The 17,212-nt window shown below is 47.6% G+C and overlaps 1 protein-coding gene across 1 annotated transcript in view; it reads right to left on the reverse strand.

Annotated features, from left to right (window-relative positions):
- The window catches only part of ARHGAP15 (Rho GTPase activating protein 15), a 579,674-nt gene that overhangs the window by 539,180 nt on the left and 23,282 nt on the right, over nt 1-17,212 (reverse strand). The window contains exon 3 of the mRNA XM_083153856.1: nt 11,913-12,050. Coding sequence (XP_083009982.1) covers nt 11,913-12,002 — 90 coding nt within the window. The 5' untranslated portion in view covers nt 12,003-12,050. The remainder of the gene's footprint in view (nt 1-11,912; nt 12,051-17,212) is intronic.

Raw genomic sequence — 17,212 nt, forward strand, 5'->3', positions numbered from 1 at the left:
AGCTACTGAAACGTTCGAAAAAGGCACAGGAGATCGAGCAGCCCATGGGCAAGCACCTGTCCACATAAAAACCTGTGGGGAGGCGAAAGCCCATGAACCGAAACGACTCCGGGTGCAGGGGGAGGAGGCGAAAGGCCGACTCGATGTCAATCTTTGCCAGCAGTGCACCAGGGCCAAAACCCCGAACCATTGTTAAAGCCTGTTCGAAAGATTGGTACCGAACCTTGCACAATTCTTCGGGGATGGCGTCATTCACCGAACTGCCCACAGGGTGGGACAGGTGTTGAATGAGCCGATACTTGCCGGGGGCCTTCTTGGGCACCACTCCCACTGGTAATAAAACTAAATTGGCCACTGGGGGGAACTGGAAAGGACCTATCATCCTACCCAGTGAAACCTCCTTAGCCACCTTATCCAAGACCACCCCGGGCATCTGTATGGCCGATTTTAAATTCCGGGGTGACGAGGTCGACACCTCCCCGTCAATGGGAAGGCGGAAACCCACATCAAATCCCGTCCGCAAGAAGGAAGCCTCCTCCTTTTGAGGGTATGCCGCCAGCCAACTGGCCATGCGGTCGAGCCTAACTGGGGAAGGGGCCTTAGTGAGGGTGTCCCCCTGCTGCTTGTGCAGCTGTAGGGCATCCCTGCTTCCCTTTTTTGCATTCCTTGACGGAGTGAGGGCCCCAACACTTGGAACAGCAATGCTTGTACTTGCATCGCGCCCCCAGGGGGCAACCCGCCCCGTTGTATGCGTAACAGCGACCGGCGGAGGGTCCCCCGGCCCCCCCTCCTGCGCGAAAGGGCGCCGTGGTCTTTTTTGGAGGAGGGGTAGGGGCCGCGGTGGCTGGAGCTGCGGGCTTTGGGCCCATCCAAATCTCTACGTCCTTACAACCCAGGTTCATGATTGCCAAACCTGACTGTTTCCTTCTGAAACTCTCGTCATAGGATCGCCATGTCGAGTCCCCATCTGTAAGGAACATAGCATGAATCATGTGCATATAACGCACCATATTCATGTGTTCCTGGGGCCTAGTTTCCAGGTAACAGGCGGCAAACATGAAAAGGCCCGCTTGCCACCTGTGGTAGGTGCAAAAGGCCTCTTCCCCCATCCCCCCTTTTCGTGTCGCTGCGCGGTAATCTTTCTCGTCTTGGGCTGTCATTTTAAAGAAATTAACATATTTCCCATCCCTGATCCGCTCTTGTACGCTGCGCCTCAGGCCCCTTAGCACAGCGGTATTCTCACACTGCACCACCTGACCTCTAGGGTATAGGGGGGACCCTGAACTGCCGCTAGAGCTAGAGTGGCGGCGGCGTCGCCCGTGGCGACGCCGACGTCTCCGCGACCTTCTTCCTCCCTCCTCCCCGGACGTAGCAGAGTCTGAACGGCCGGAGGATGAGGAGGAGGTGCGGGAATACCTTCGCCTGCGCTTCTTGCCCTTCTTTTTCGACCCACCTGAAATGCCGTCCCGAGGCACGAGGCTCAATTCCAACGATCCACCCTGGTCAGGGGCATCCGTAGAGGCTGGCCGGACAGCTGCAGCCGCGGATGTGGAAGCCTCCGGATCATGCGTACCACCGACTCCTCCTGATGATTGGGCCGTCACGTTGGGCAACGCAGAGGGTGAAGGGGTGGATGATGCAGCATTTGGGGTCTGCCCCAAAAAGGAAGACAGCATAGCCAGGAACTGCCTTGCCTCCTCCCCTGCCATAGGTGTTTGGGGGGCCGGGGCCGCCTGCACTACAGCCGTAGGCCCACTAGTGAGGGCCGCTGGAGACCCGCCCCCGGTGACCCGCTGGGGAATCCTCCTGGCCACCTGCAGCAAGTGCCTCCTAGCTATCTGCAGTGAGGAAGTGAGCCCCATTCTGCCTGCTCTGGTGGGTGTGGCAGAAGGGGCAGCTACCTGATGGGTTGCCCTCTGCCCCCTCTCCCCTCTGGGACTAGCAGCGGGGACCCTGGGAGTCTGCTGTCCCCTAGAGATGCGCCCCCTACCTCTTGCCCTTATACTGGGCCTATGTGCAGTGGGAACGGGTGCTGCAGGCGCGACCAGGCCTGAATCAGGCCCCGCCTGGCGGGCGCCAGACCTGGTCGCCACCCGCTGAATCACTGTGCCACGCGGGCTGCGGGTGCCTAGCCCGCGCCCGCGACTACTGGTACCACGGGCGCTACCCCTGCCCGACCCCCCTGCAGCCTGAGAAGCTGCGGCGCCGCGGCCGCGGCCTCTCCCGGCGTGTGACGCGGCCGAGCGCCCGGCCGCGTCATCACCTCGCGCCCCGGCCGGATCACCGCGCACACGTGCGCTAGGAGCCGCCGGTCCCCGCCGCGCCCTCCCCCGGACCACAGGACCCGGAGAAGCGGCGGGGCTGGACGTAGCAGGCCCGCCAGCGGTGAACGCGGCATCGGCTAGCCGGGCAGGCAAGCGAGAGAGCCTGGCTGGCCGTGACATAATGAAACGCTGCCTTTACTCTGCTAAAACCCTGCTGGAAACCCCGGACTATACAGGTATTGCCTTAAATATCGGGGGAGTAAAGGAAAGTACACTACAACTAGCGATACTAAGCAATAAAAAACCTGACAAAGTGAGGGAAGCTGCACTGGACGTCTTGCCTGGTGGACAGCTTCTTGGACAGGGGCAGATCACTCTAACAGCGTGATCCTTCCTACCCTGCTTGGACCCTCCCCCCTGTCCTGATAGGCCTTGTGCCCATCCTCATCAACATGTCATGTGACCAACAGCAAAGTGTACCTTATGAGAACCCTTAGTGGTTTATGTCCCTTCAGGCTTAATCAGCCTTCTGTGTTTCTTTATGTTCATTTTTAAGATGTGGCAGAATAACGGCCCCCATACACTATCTAATTTGGGCCCGATTTCATGAGAAATTGGTCCAAATAGCATGTCTTTGACGTCCGATCGGATCAGACCCGGAGATCATTTGTGCTGCACATATGATCTCCATGTTGGACCCCCTTTCCAACAGCAGAAAACATGGATTCCATTTGATACATTGCACCTGATGTATCAAGGGAATTGGGCGGGTTGCCCACCTCTCTCTGCCCGTCCACTGTCCCCGCCCGGCACTTATGTGGCATAATAAGGCATGTGTTCTAATGTGGAATTGGCATTACAGTGTGTGGTATAATGTGCAATGGTATTTATGGTGTTTAGGCATTATTGAGTGTGGTATAAAGTTTCATAGGCATTATGGATTGTGACCTAATGTGTAATGGGCATTACGGAGTGTGGCATAATGTGTAATGGGCATTATGATGTAAATTTTAGTCCCTTTTTCTACTGTGTGTGTATATGGGGGGGACTCATTCTGAAGTCCAGGCAGAGGCAGGGAATGCAAAGGGCAACTCTTTTATGGAGATCTGCCATTTGCAATGCTCATTGCATATGTCAGTACATATGCGATGAGAATCGGTGCGATGGATGGCAGGATGTACCGCCACTGGTTGGTACATCCTGCCTGCAGAATCACACTAAAGAGGAAGACAGCAGTGAGAGGACCCAGGAGGAAGGGGAGGAAGGGATTCAGGAGGAGGAGTAGGGACCAACTGCTCCATCCCCTGAAAAGACTTGCACTAGGAGGAATGTGCCATTTTCTTTTGATGGAAATGATGTGGAGGTATTTCTGCTGCTCTTGGGACGCACAGCCCGTAAGAAGGCCACGTGGCAGAGTGTGAAGGACGCTATGCATGACATCAAGTGGATATTGAAGAGAAAACTGGTGAAGGAGCTGCATGAATCGCACAGGACAAGGAGTGGATGAACCACAGTATTGTGATCTGGTGCACCAGCAATGAGGAGCTGAAGCAGATGATCCCTCTAGAAATTCTAGCAGTCAGCCACTTGAGGACATACACTGACCACCAGCCCCAAGGCGTCATGTCTCTCTTTTAACTGTGGCAACCTAGATCAGTGTCAACTGCTCCTTTTTTAACCTCTTCAGGGACAAATTAATATGTAAGAGATATATAATAATTTTAGTTTTAACCCTTTGAGTGCCAAGTGATTTGGTCAATATAGGTGTGAAAATTGCCAAGCAAACATTTTTATTCATCATATTGACCTATAGGGGGACATTTACCAAAATGGATTCGTAGAAAAAAGGTGTATTCGTAGGGAGAAATACACCTTTTTTTACGAATTTGTATTTTCGGGATTTACAATCCCAAAAATACAACAATTCGTAGTCCTAAAGATGGGACATTCGTATTTGTAGTTACAAATACGAATGTCCTACACCATCGATAGGATACGACAGAAATCACCATTCAAAAGAATGGTGGTTTCTGATTTACTAAGCAGCCGTACTGATAATACGGCTGCTTAGTGGTGTGAAACACCCACGCAAATACGACAGGAAAATAGAACACCATTTTTCTGTTCTATTTGCGTTTTAGCCTGCACGGATCAGTCAGATCCGTGCAGGCTGCAGTGTAAATAAATAGAAAAAAAATTAAATATAAAAAAAAAAACGGCGTGGGGTCCCCCCACAGCTGTAACCAGCACCAGGCTGAAGGAGCCGGGGCCGGTAATTAAAAATCAGGGAACCCGACACATAGGGGTTCCCCGATTTTTAACAACCAGCCCCAGGCTCCAGGTCCGGGGCTGGTTCCCAAAATACGGGGGACAAAATGACTAGGGGTCCCCCGTATTTTAAGAACCAGCCCCAGGCCAAACCAGCCAGCAGGGTAATGTCACAGCCGGGGGACACTTATAATATAAGGTCCCACGGCCAAAACATTAACCCTACCGACCAGTCAGCCTGGCCAGGGGCCCTGGGGGAGTGGGGACCCCCCCAATGAAGGGGTCCCCCCCCTCCAGGACTTACCTGACCAGGCTGAAGCCTGGTACTGTCCCCGATGCCCCTGGGCGGTGGGCATCGAGCTGATAAATGGTGTAAAAAAATAGATAAAACTATTAACTACTACTAACTACTTTTACTGTGGCACTACAAGTGCCAGCAAGCTGGGACTTGGAGAACCACAAGTCCCAGCCTGCTGGGCATTAAAGGGCCCGCTGGCACTTGTAGTTCCACAGTTAAAAAAATAGTGCACAAAACACACTGACACACTTTTAAAATAAAACTTTATTACATACAAAGCCCACACATACTAATACTTACCTATCTTCTTTCCGTAGGTATCCCAGGTCCTGTGTCGTCGTCTTCTGGTCCTGTGTCGTCTTCTTCCTCCATGTCGACCGTCGCCGTCCGGATCCGACGAAATCCATTTGGGAAGCTGTGGAAGGAAACCATACTCACCTGTCCCAGCGCGACGTAGTCCAGGTAAGGGTCTTTGCAAAAAAACAAACCGAACACCCCGAATCCAGCCGGACAGCAGGGAGCCGCACGGTGTTTACATCGTGCGGCTCCGCCTCCCGAATGCCGCTATTGCGGCCTAGCGGCTCCTGATTGGCCGCTAGGCCGCAAGGCGGCCAATAGCGGCATTCGGGAGGTGGAGCCGCACGATGTAAACAAACACCGTGCGTCTCCGTGTCCGCTTGGTTTCGGGTTGTCGGTTTGTTTTTTTGCAAAGACCCTTACCTGGACTACGTCGCGCTGGGAAAGGTGAGTATGGTTTCCTTCCACAGCTTCCCAAATGGATTTCGTCAGGTCTGGACGGCGACGGCGACGGTCGACATGGAGGAAGAAGACGACACAGGACCAGAAGACGACGACACAGGACCAGGGATACCTACGGAAAGAAGATAGGTAAGTATTAGTATGTGTGGGCTTTGTATGTAATAAAGTTTTATTTTAAAAGTGTGTCAGTGTGTTTTGTGCACTATTTTTTTAACTGTGGAACTACAAGTGCCAGCGGGCCCTTTAATGCCCAGCAGGCTGGGACTTGTGGTTCTCCAAGTCCCAGCTTGCTGACACTTGTAGTGCCACAGTAAAAAACAATAGTTTTATCTATTTTTTACACCACTATCAGCTCGATGCCCACCGCCCAGGGGCATCGAGGACAGCACCAGGCTTCAGCCTGGTCAGGTAAGTCCTGGAGGGGGGGGACCCCTTCATTGGGGGGGTCCCCACTCCCCCAGGGCCCCTGGCCAGGCTGACTGGTCGGTAGGGTTAATGTTTTGGCCGTGGGACCTTATATTATAAGTGTCCCCCGGCTGTGACATTACCCTGCTGGCTGGTTTTGCCTGGGGCTGGTTCTTAAAATACGGGGGACCCCTAGTCATTTTGTCCCCCGTATTTTGGGAACCAGCCCCGGACCTGGAGCCTGGGACTGGTTGTTAAAAATCGGGGAACCCCTATTTGTCGGGTTCCCTGATTTTTAATTACCGGCCCCGGCTCCTTCAGCCTTGTGCTGGTTTTGGCTGTGGGGGGGACCCCACGCCGGTTTTTTTTATTTATTTATTTTTCTATTTTTTTTTTACACACTGCAGCCTGCACGGATCTGACTGATCCGTGCAGACTGCTAGAAATAATTCGTATTAGCGGCTGTATATACGGCCGCTAATACGAATCATTACACCATCGGAGGGTTACAAAGCAGTCGTATATGACTGCTTTGTAACTGACCCTCCGGAACACGAGTTTGCATACGACTTAAACATATGTATGCAACCGTAGGGAAAATACCAATACGAAAAACTAGGTTTTTCATATTGGTAAATTTCCCCCATAATGTTTACCTTTTATAGGAAATATAATCTATTTTTATACAACTTCTTTTATTTGAATTTTTTTAACAAATGTGAGCGACGCTGGCATTTTAAGTTGATATTTTGTGCATCTCTCATAGAGATGTTGGCACTCAAAGGGGTTAATTTTAGCTATGATGCCAGGAAATAGATTTAATTACTGAGTATAATCACCAATTTTGTAATAAATATAGTTTAAAAGTTAAAGAAATAGCAATTAAAAAAAAAAGTAAACGGAATCCGGATTGAAAGTCGACAATGTCTACGTCGTCAACAGATTGATATCATATGGTTGACATGCATATCAGCTTCTAGCTATCATTTTATAAAATATGCTGTTTGGTTGCTAGACCCGTCATCTTTAGAAGGTCTGAAACATGTTCCCCAAAGTCACATAAGCACAGCTATCTGGTATCACTTTAATAACTTTAGGACTGCTCCCAAAACTCTGCCTTGGGATGTCTGATAACTACTGTAACAAGCTTGTTACTTAAGCTCTGTGGCCATTGACACCATAAAATAAGGGGAGGAAGTGAAATAGCTGACACATGTTATTGTTGAACAATGTCCACAGCGTAATGTCGACCAGAGAGTGCCAATGCAGAAGTCATGTTTTATTAAGCATTTTACCTGTATAAACATTATAGTAATGATGGTAAAGCATCATATTTAAAGTTATAATGCATTTGTACTGTCGAAAAAATAAATGTTGACCAATCATACCCAACCTTGAAATGTCTTCAATTTATTGCTGCCACTTGTGTGGTGCCCTCCAAGTCTTTGCACCCTATGCTGCAAAATAGCCTAATTGTTAATCAGTCATTGTACATGTATTACTAGTATAAAGGTCTTCACCACTGGCTATAGCAGGACCAACCATCAAAGCTAAGCACCACTTAATGTCATAGATTTCCTTTGTGCATTGGGGCAATCTGACACATCACCCTCTTCTGATAACCACAAGTAAGAGGTATCACCAGTTCTGGTGACACCTACTGTGTACTCCATATCCCCCTGCATGTAGGGCCACCTCTACCACTTGGCAGCTTTAGACAGCTGCCTAGGGTGCTGAGATCTGGGGGGGGGGGGGGGGGGGGGCACCATCAGGTCTGCCTATCACAAACTCTCAAAATGAATTACATCCTTGTTGTACATAATGCAGGTTGAGGCTGTTGGACTACTAAGATGCTGCCTCCAAACTATCACTCGACTAGCTGAAAAGTGGGTACTGAGGGCAGTGTAGAGTTGGGGAAGGACAGTAGGTTGATGTTTCACCTAGGTTACCTTACACCGGCCCTGCCTGATATGTGCATGTAAAAAGGAATCATAGCTTAACGTAAAGGGGAAGTGTCTTTGTGTAAAATCCTACTTGCATCTCTCCAGGGACAAGCCCAGCATCCCCAAAGATATTGGTTTGACCCCAGAGACTAGTGCCTCCTCCTCTGTGACAGAAGCCAAGTGCTTCAGGCCAATGTCACATTGCAGCATCCGGCTCCTGTCACTACAGAAAGGTAAGCGTTCTAGTGTCACCCCCTCCGAGGGTAACACCAGCGTGAGGCGAGCACCTCCTGCACCCCCAATGTGACGCCACTGGGTCTGACTCCTTTAAATAGCTGCTGCGGTGTCTAAATAAGTTTTGCAGAATCCCTGGTAGCGGATCAGCTTTATGTCGCAATGCAGAAAACAGCACTTATAAATAATTATGACGACAACCCTAATACTCATTTAGAATTACTATATGACATTAATGCCATACTGTTGAAGGCCATAAACTGTCCTACTCCTGTCCTCTGTAATCGTTGTGACAGCTCTGCCAACACCAGGGGGTTCTCTTAAATCTGGAGCAGCCGCCCGTCAATCCTTGATCTATGCTACAAAGCAGCGTGATATCATATTAATGCTTGTTGCTGCATTCCACCTCAAACTATTTGTATGGAAAAATACATTGTGCGTTTGCCAAAAATAATTAAAGTGTATGCGTTACATCTGCCAGCCAATGTAGCAATACCGTGTCAAGTTTCCCTACTAATACAGCATTCAGCTATTAGCTCTTCCAATGAAACTGGCAGAATTCCATTGACGTCCCGTCTTCTCTAATTTCGCAGGTATCTCTGGTGCTCGGACAACCTCTCTGCCCTATTCCTTAACTTAGCAAATAACTTTTTTTTTTTTTCTAGCGTGAAACTCGTTTGCCAGTAATCGTCCTGATTATTTTGCCAAAAATTGAACTTATATAACAAGGTAATGTCAACAATGAGAAACTGCATGATAAAATCCTATCCAAAAGTGAAAAATGCTAATTATGTCTCATTTAGCAGCTGGATACAGAAATGCTCATTAGTTTTAAGAGGGTTAATCTTTTTAACTTTTGCATATTGATATGCCAATTATGCCTAATTGTACAAGAGGCATCAGTCAAGGTAATAGTGCAGAAACACATGAAAGTTATTAAGTATATCCCAACATATAATAAAGTAGGTGTTAATTGGTAGCTGAGTTCTGCAGGCTATTGAGGTGGATAATTCATTGCGTAATGGATCACTTGTAATTTCTCGACATAATTCCTTTTTCAGTCTCACGCTGTGATGTTTTCATGCTTGTCAAAAAACAACTGCAGCCGGGTGCCTTTTGTTAAACACAGGCAATAAAATATGTTTGGCTTCATTAAATATACTTAACTTTTCAACTTTTTCAAAAAAGGTATTTTTCTTCATCAAATAACACTGTCAAAAAACAATTTAAAGAAAAAGGGAGATGGCCGAAAAGGGAGCAGGTGGTGACGTCATGTGATGCCAGCCGCCCGCCCTGACCATAAAATGATGGGCATTTCCATGCTCCAGCCCTGTGTCCGCCCCCTGCCTCTGGAGCGAACGGTTCGGCGAGTGAGAAACTCGCCGAAGCCGTTCGTTCCCCGGGTTTCTACATTTGCATAAACACACATGTGCATGCGCAAACCCTCTCCATCAGACAAGGAGCCAAATTCAGGCCCGAACGAACAGGTATAAATTGGCCCTTAACCACTGCAGTGGTATGACGCAGAGGGCGTCCTGGAAAAATTCCGGGCATACCACGAAACAGTAGGTGTGTTCAAGTGGTGTCTCCAGCTGTGCACCACTGACGCATCACCTCTAGATGCGCCCCCCTCCTGTCACTTCAAACCCCAACCCCCCCCCCCCCCGACTCAGCTCTGCTCCGGAAATCATACGCCAGAGCTCCCCTGCCGCTGCCCCCACGCCAATCACAGCAGTAACCAGGTGGAGGCCCCACTTGGGGATGTTCACGGCGGCTCGGGGGGACTCGGGAGCGCTCTGGAGTTCGGGCGCCTGAGTCCCTCTGAACATTCTTGAGCCTGCCGCCTGGTCACTACTGTGAATGACTGTGGGTAAGCGAAGAAACCTGGCCATCCTGGGTGGGGACTCAGGTCTGGGTCGCGGTGAGAAACACGGAGGGGGGGCGCAACAGGGGGGGAAGGCTTCCCCTGTGGTGGGTATTTCCTACCCCAGCAAAACCCACCACTGAAGGGGTTAAATCTGATTGGTTGCTATGGGCAACATAACCTCTTTTTTATTTTTAGAAGCTTTGGTAAATTTACCCTTTAGGGTGGATAGCAAAGAATCTCTTTAACACAATAACATAGTGTTTCCTAAACTTAAGCCCCATACACATGGGGAGATGGAAGCCCCGTGATGAGCAATGTAATTAAGCACAGATCGATCAGCACATGTGTGCTGAGCGGTCTGTGCTGAGCAGTGTTCTCCTGAGAACACTGGTGATCTGACTTGATTTTGACTGCATGCAGTTAAAATATAGTTAGTCGATGCACGTTGACATAGACATCCCCCCCCAAAAAAACATGTCGACCTTCCTTATGTCGACCTTTTGCTGTGTCGACCTGTTGACCATGTCAGCCTAATGCATGTTAACCTTTTTCAAGTGTTGACCTACTGCCTGTCTACCAGTCTACTTAATAAATGTTGACTTACAACTTGTCGACTTAACGATCTACAGTATACGCCTTGAAAATCCCAGAAAACTGTCAGCATAGGATTTCCAGCTGATGAATGAATTTGAAACTTTTACTTGGCCAGTGATTGAAGGTGTTTAATTTCCATACACCGCCATTTACTTCCGTGCTTGTTATGATGAACCCATGTCTCATCACCAGTGAGAAACTTTCATCTTCCTTAGCGGATTGGTCCAAATGTTGTTTGGCAGATGTCTATTCCTGCTCTACTGTGAGTTGTTTTGGTTCCCATCTTGCATAAACTTTTTGAAACCCATGTCATGGGTTATTGCATAGACAGGGCCATGGCTAATTTGCAAATGATTTGAAATATTGGCCCCTATTCTTATTAACACGCTCCCATGCATGTAATCGCAGGGGAGCAATTTTTTGCAAATAGTTATTCATGCGCATGGGCAGCCACTGTGTGCGAGAAGTGAATAGTTTATTCCCCCGGGTGCTCGCACACAACAGTGCGGGCGGGGGGGCGGGGGGTGGCAAGCCGAGGGAAGCGCCTATGGGCGTATTTCACTGTAATTCCCCGATGACACCGGTGCCGGGGCGGGCAGCTGACAATAACAGATGTCAGCTACCCTCCTGTTTCTACCACAGAGGTGTCTCAGATCTGCGAGCGCTTGCAAAATAATTCGATGGTCGCCAACCATTGAATGATTTTGTCCCCGCATGCAAGGCTAGGAAGAGATGTTTATTAAAAACATCCATTCTCAAACCCCATGTTGACCTTTTGACTGTCGACCTTCCCCATGTCAACCTAATGCATGTGCAGACCTAATGACCCTGTCGACCTAACCTAATATCGACCTTCAGTTATGTTGACTTTCATGCATGTCCACCTTCAGTGGTGGACCCAATGCAGGTTGACCTTCCCCTTGTCAATTTAGTGACCGTATACCGGTACAAACATTCATTGTCCAAATAAAAATAACATCCAGTAAATTCCTGATCTTTAACTCACATCTACAAATTACACAATATTTGGGATAAAGTAATTTTATTAAAAAAGCTGTAATCTATTATATCACTACATGGCTCCTGTAAATATCTTACAGGTTTTGTAATAATTTTGTCAAATAAATTAATACTGACAAAAAAAAAAAAAATTCAATAATTTTTTTTTGTGTAATCTGAGGTCAGGAAAAATGCAACTATATTTACTTAAATGTCCAAACTTAAAATATATATATATTTCACACACTGTATGAAAATAAATATGACAAGGGTTCTCCTACCTGCTTGTTGGCTTCTCCGGGGTCAATGAGGACCATAGATTTGGTCTGGCTCAGTCGATCATGTTGTGAGTTTACGTTCTTGATCCTCATCTGGACAGTACCAGTTGGCAACTTGTCATTAAGAGCTTCACATGCTTCCTTCATTTAAGCAAAAGCAAATAGATTAGATACAGTAAGTAAGCAAAAGTAATAATCATTTCTTATATACAGTTACAGTAATAAAATAATGTTAGCACCGGAAGCTATGCGGACCGAAATAGAGCAACACTTGGCTTGTCTGACATGCGAAACACTTGAATTCACCACATAGAGAGGTGAGGAGCAGCCTTAGAGCGGGATCCTCTAAACCAGGAATGTGGTAAAAAACCCTTTATCGGGGTCTTTACCGCATTTCTGTATGCTCTGTCCCCCCTCCGCAGTGTCAGCTTCTTATCATCACGGATCCCTCCCAGCATGCCCCGCATCCAGCACCGTGCTCTGCACATGCGCAGATGGACTCCCGGGTCTCAGACCCGGAAGTCCAGAGCCGGAGCCGCATCGCAAGGGACAGCTCTTATCGCTATCCTGTTTTCCTTGATGAATAAAAATATGTTGTGGCGGTGCCTCCACCCCAAGCCGTGTCGCTGTTATCGACTACCAATCCCAGATAGCTATAAAGTCGGTGACGACTACTTGGGTGAGCTTGGGGAATCACCCGGAATAATGGTCATGGGATTGAACAATTTAACAATTTATTTAAACATATACAGGTAATACCTTCAACATAGTATTTTTTCCAATACAATGGTGGTGAAATAGCAAGAGATTGTGTACATATAGATATATATATATATATATATAATTAGTACTCTAACACCCAAAATACTCTGTTTTATTGTACTGGATCTGGAACCTGAAGATACCGTCCTCCTAGTAATCTGAACGGAATAATACAATTAGCATGTATAGAAATTGACACTTTTCACTTAACCATATTATTGCGCAATAATATTAACCAATTTGCATTAACCTTTCTTATACTCTACAGGACTAAGCGCTTTCTTTATCTTATAGGGGATCACCCTACTACCTCTTGTAGAAAAGTCGGTATCCTAGCCAATAATATCCACAATGTTATGGCCTATGGTAAGTATGTATTGAGTTCCTCGGTGATGTACTTCACGATTTGAATACTATTTTCAGTCAACTAGTTCAATCGCAGTAGATAGTGACGGAGTGGCCATCCATCACTTTTAATCGATATAGATCCTATAGTTGCAGTCTTGAAAGAGCGTCCCCTGGCCCTTGGGGAACCGGGTTTAGCTCTATTATTTAATCCAACGTAGGTACTTGTAAAGAATTACTTTCCTATAGCCCCCTTTTTCTCTTCTATCTCCTTCTCTCCTGATCTACGCTGTTACTCTGAAACTGTGTGTATGACTTCAACGTGACGTGCGGCGGGGAATCACTAGGTATACGTATCTGTTTATGATCTATTAAGGTGGGGAATGCCTCTAGATAATGCTTTCCTGAAGTTTCATAATATGCTCCTTGCACAAAGTCTTATTCGCCCGTGTCTGTACTGCTGTAGGATCGTTAACTAGCTTCCCCAGGCTAATTCACCGGGTTTCGCTATAGGTAACGGGTAACTGTAGTAACCTCTACACTTCGATGGTCCCTATCGCTGCTCTCTTGGTCGAAATGGTCAGAGAGGTGTCCCCTGGCGTCTAAACCGGGTTTAACTCTCTCTCCTGGCCCCTGCGCAGATAGGTATGACGATGGGAGGCTACCTGTTATTCCATACCTTCATGGGACTAACCTCCATTCAGTTAGTGGCACACTGAGATATATTTAATAGTTCACCTCTAGAGCGCTACAATGTACAGAAAGTCTCACTTCCTAGATGCTCTCCTGTTAGAGTGGCTGCGGTTCACTGGTACTCTGGAGCAAATATAACTACCAGTTGTCTACAACGATGCCGCCCTAAGACCGGTGCAGTTATCCTCCTCGCTGCAGCTGTGGTTGCTATGGCTACCGCTTCTAGCAGTTGACTCCCTGCTGCCTCAATGTATATGCTTAGTCGGCACAATGTTGCTGGGTATCCTGCCTCCTTTTAGCCTCCCCAGGCCTGAAGGGCCGGGTTTCGCTATTCCATATTCACAGGTTTAAGTCAACTATGCCAACAATTAGTTATGCCAGTACCTGGTTGCGCCCGCTCAAGTAGAGAAACGGAAGGTTAACACCAGTAGTGTGGGTAAGTATAATAACAGAGCAGCCTCTCTGAATATGATTAGGCGCTGAGGTAATAATACAAAGGCTCCTGGTAATATTAATCAACTTGAGCACGGATCAACCTCTGTCCCTCACTCAGTCTATTAATGCTGGGAACAACCTCTCTCACTAGCTGCGCTGCTGTGGTGTCAGTATTCCCTGGTTACTTATTGCCTGAGGGGAGAGCTGTCACTTAGCTAAGGGTATTTGCTACTCAATATCCTGATAGTAGGCGGGCACTGGGCTAGTGTCAGTAACCAGCATGGGAGGAGCCGTGTGAGATAGATACAGGGCTATGACGCCACTCACCACTCCTCTCTCTCCGTCTATCAGGCAAGGCCTGACCGGTCACTCCCTCCGACACCGCCTCTTCGCCGCCTCGATGATGCTCCGCAATGCCGCCGCCTCCTCTCCGGATGATGCGAACCTCACCCGCCGGGACTCCGCTTCTCTCACCGTCACCGCATCTATCACTGACCTGAGGATGATATCGGCTGTCGGCACCGGAGCTCCAGGTAAGAAGATTCTATTACTCAGCACCGCTCTCCGCTTTCCCTCATGCTGCGCAGCTCTGCTTTCCAGGCTACACTCTCCAGGGAACTGCGCCACACCACCAACCGCTGTGATATATCTATTGCGGCACGCGCTCTCTTCATTCCCCGCTCACTGCACGAGCGGAATAACTTTATTCCTCCTTATTGCTCTGGTCAACAACCCGTTAACCCCTCTGAACAGGGAATTTGAGTCCTCCCTAAGGTGCATTGGCTTTGAGTAGCATAGTCCATTCGCCAGGGTGGGGGGCTCCGTGTATCAACAATAAACATCTTGCCCTCCATGGAAGCCTTTGGTGCCTACTGTGAAAGCACCCTTATATAAATATATGTGTCCAGTATTTCTATAATGTCCCCTATAGAGACAACATTCAACAATAACATAACATATCTGAACAGGGACAGATCAGTATCCTCTATGGGGACAAAACGGCGTGGCTTTATATGCTCATTTATACTAGATGGGGATATTCCATTACATCATATATACATAGAATGGGGTATTACATTTCTCCCCCTGGCGATCAAGTTGGCCATGTTGTTCACAAATTGCCACTTGATCTCCATTTACACTTAGTCGCCTATTGACTTATAACATTTGTAGCTCCGCAACAGTATTTTATATAACCGCAGGTTACAGCACTACTTCCAAAATACGGCCAGGAATTAACAATGCTTGGCTGTACTACTCTATTTACCACGGTGGGACACCCTAAGTGGTCATATGTCAACATCCTGGGAGGTCTACGTACTCGTGCTGGTAACGGATGTTCACTTGGATAATCACTGATAGAAGGCTCACTCCCCCAACTATCTTCTGGGATCACATCGGGCTCAATGAAATCTTGTTCACCAGTTATTTCCCTGGGGGTTTCTACATCTGTCAACTGGTCAACCTCCAATTCCCACTGTACAGCTGGTGCTGTATTTTCATGTTGGTAGAAGTAACCCATCTCTTGGTCGATCTCATTTTCTCGAAATTCTTCGCTTACTGCACAATCAGAAGAGGTAAATTTCTTTTCAGGGGTTACCAGATCTGTGGCCGATTCCTTGTTCTCCTTATGCTCACTAGAAGGAAACACAATGTCCTGTGTAATGGGTAATAAATGTTGGCGATGGTAGGTAAGGATTGGTCCGGTATTATTTTCAGGGACAATCTGATACACCGGGAGGTCAGGCAACTTTTTTAACACTACATAGGGGATGTCCTTCCATCGATTAGCGAGTTTTTGCTTGCGAGGGCAACCCAGCCTCTTGAGAAGTACACGATCTCCTGGTAGTAATACGTGCTCTTTTACCTGTCGGTTGTACAGGGTTTGATTCTTTTCATTTTGCTTTCGGGCCGAGTCTTGGGCTAACGAGTACGCCTTATTGAGTTCTTTTCTTAACTTATCAACGTACTTTGAATGAGAAGTAGCATGGACTGTAGTAGGAGAAGTGCCCAGACTGATATCAATAGGGAGCCTTGCTTCTCGGCCAAACATAAGTACATAAGGTGAATATCCAGTAGCTTCATTCCTGGTGCAGTTGTATGCATGTACTAGATGGCAAATGTACTTGTTCCACTGCGTCTTCTGTTTCGGATCTAATGTACCCAACATATTCAGTAAAGTTCGGTTGAACCTCTCCGGCTGCGGATCTCCTTGGGGATGATAGGGCGTGGTCCTAGATTTCTTTATCCCACACAGTTCACACAACTCCTTGATGAGGTGACTCTCGAAATCGGGACCCCGATCAGTGTGAATGCGGGCAGGTAACCCATAATGCACAAAAAACTTTTCCCAGAGGGTCTTTGCCACTGTGATTGACCTCTGATCTGGGGTGACAAAGGCTTGAGCATATCGGGTAAAATGGTCAGTTATCACCAAGATGTTACTATTTTTACCATTGGGACTCTCAAAGGAAAGGAAATCTACACAGACTAAGTCCATAGGCCCAGAACTTTGGATACTGACTAACTTGGCAGCATGCTGTGGTAAAGTCTTTCTTAGAATACAATTTCTGCACTTGCGGCAATACTCATCAATGTCCCGATTCATTAAAGGCCAATACACCCGTTCAGCTACTAATTGTTGCGTTTTGTCATATCCTAAATGTCCATGTTGGTCATGTAGGGCACTCAACACCACCTGTCTTAGCTCCGCGGGTAGTACTAACTGGTCTTTGGTAATACCATTGGGCGGGGTAGTTCTCCGATACAACATTCCTTGTTTTATCACTAAATTTCTTCTTTGACGACACAATATCTTATACCGCACAGTCGTTGGAGATGCGCAATCTGGCTTGGAAGGATGTTGTATTTGCTGCAACATAGGGCCTATATCAAGGTCATCGGTTTGGGCTTTCCGTAACTGTTCCTGGGACCATTTAGGTAAATGTCTCATTTCTGCAGTTGTAATCCAACAATACATTAACGGTAAAGACCTTCCAGAAGCGCCTAACGCACTAACCCGTTCCGGCATTTGTTGGATACAGTGCACTTGATGACACAGTCCTTGT

Source organism: Crinia signifera, chromosome 7 (genome assembly GCF_055691185.1).
Source record: "Crinia signifera chromosome 7, ASM5569118v1, whole genome shotgun sequence".
NCBI lineage: Eukaryota > Metazoa > Chordata > Amphibia > Anura > Myobatrachidae > Crinia > Crinia signifera.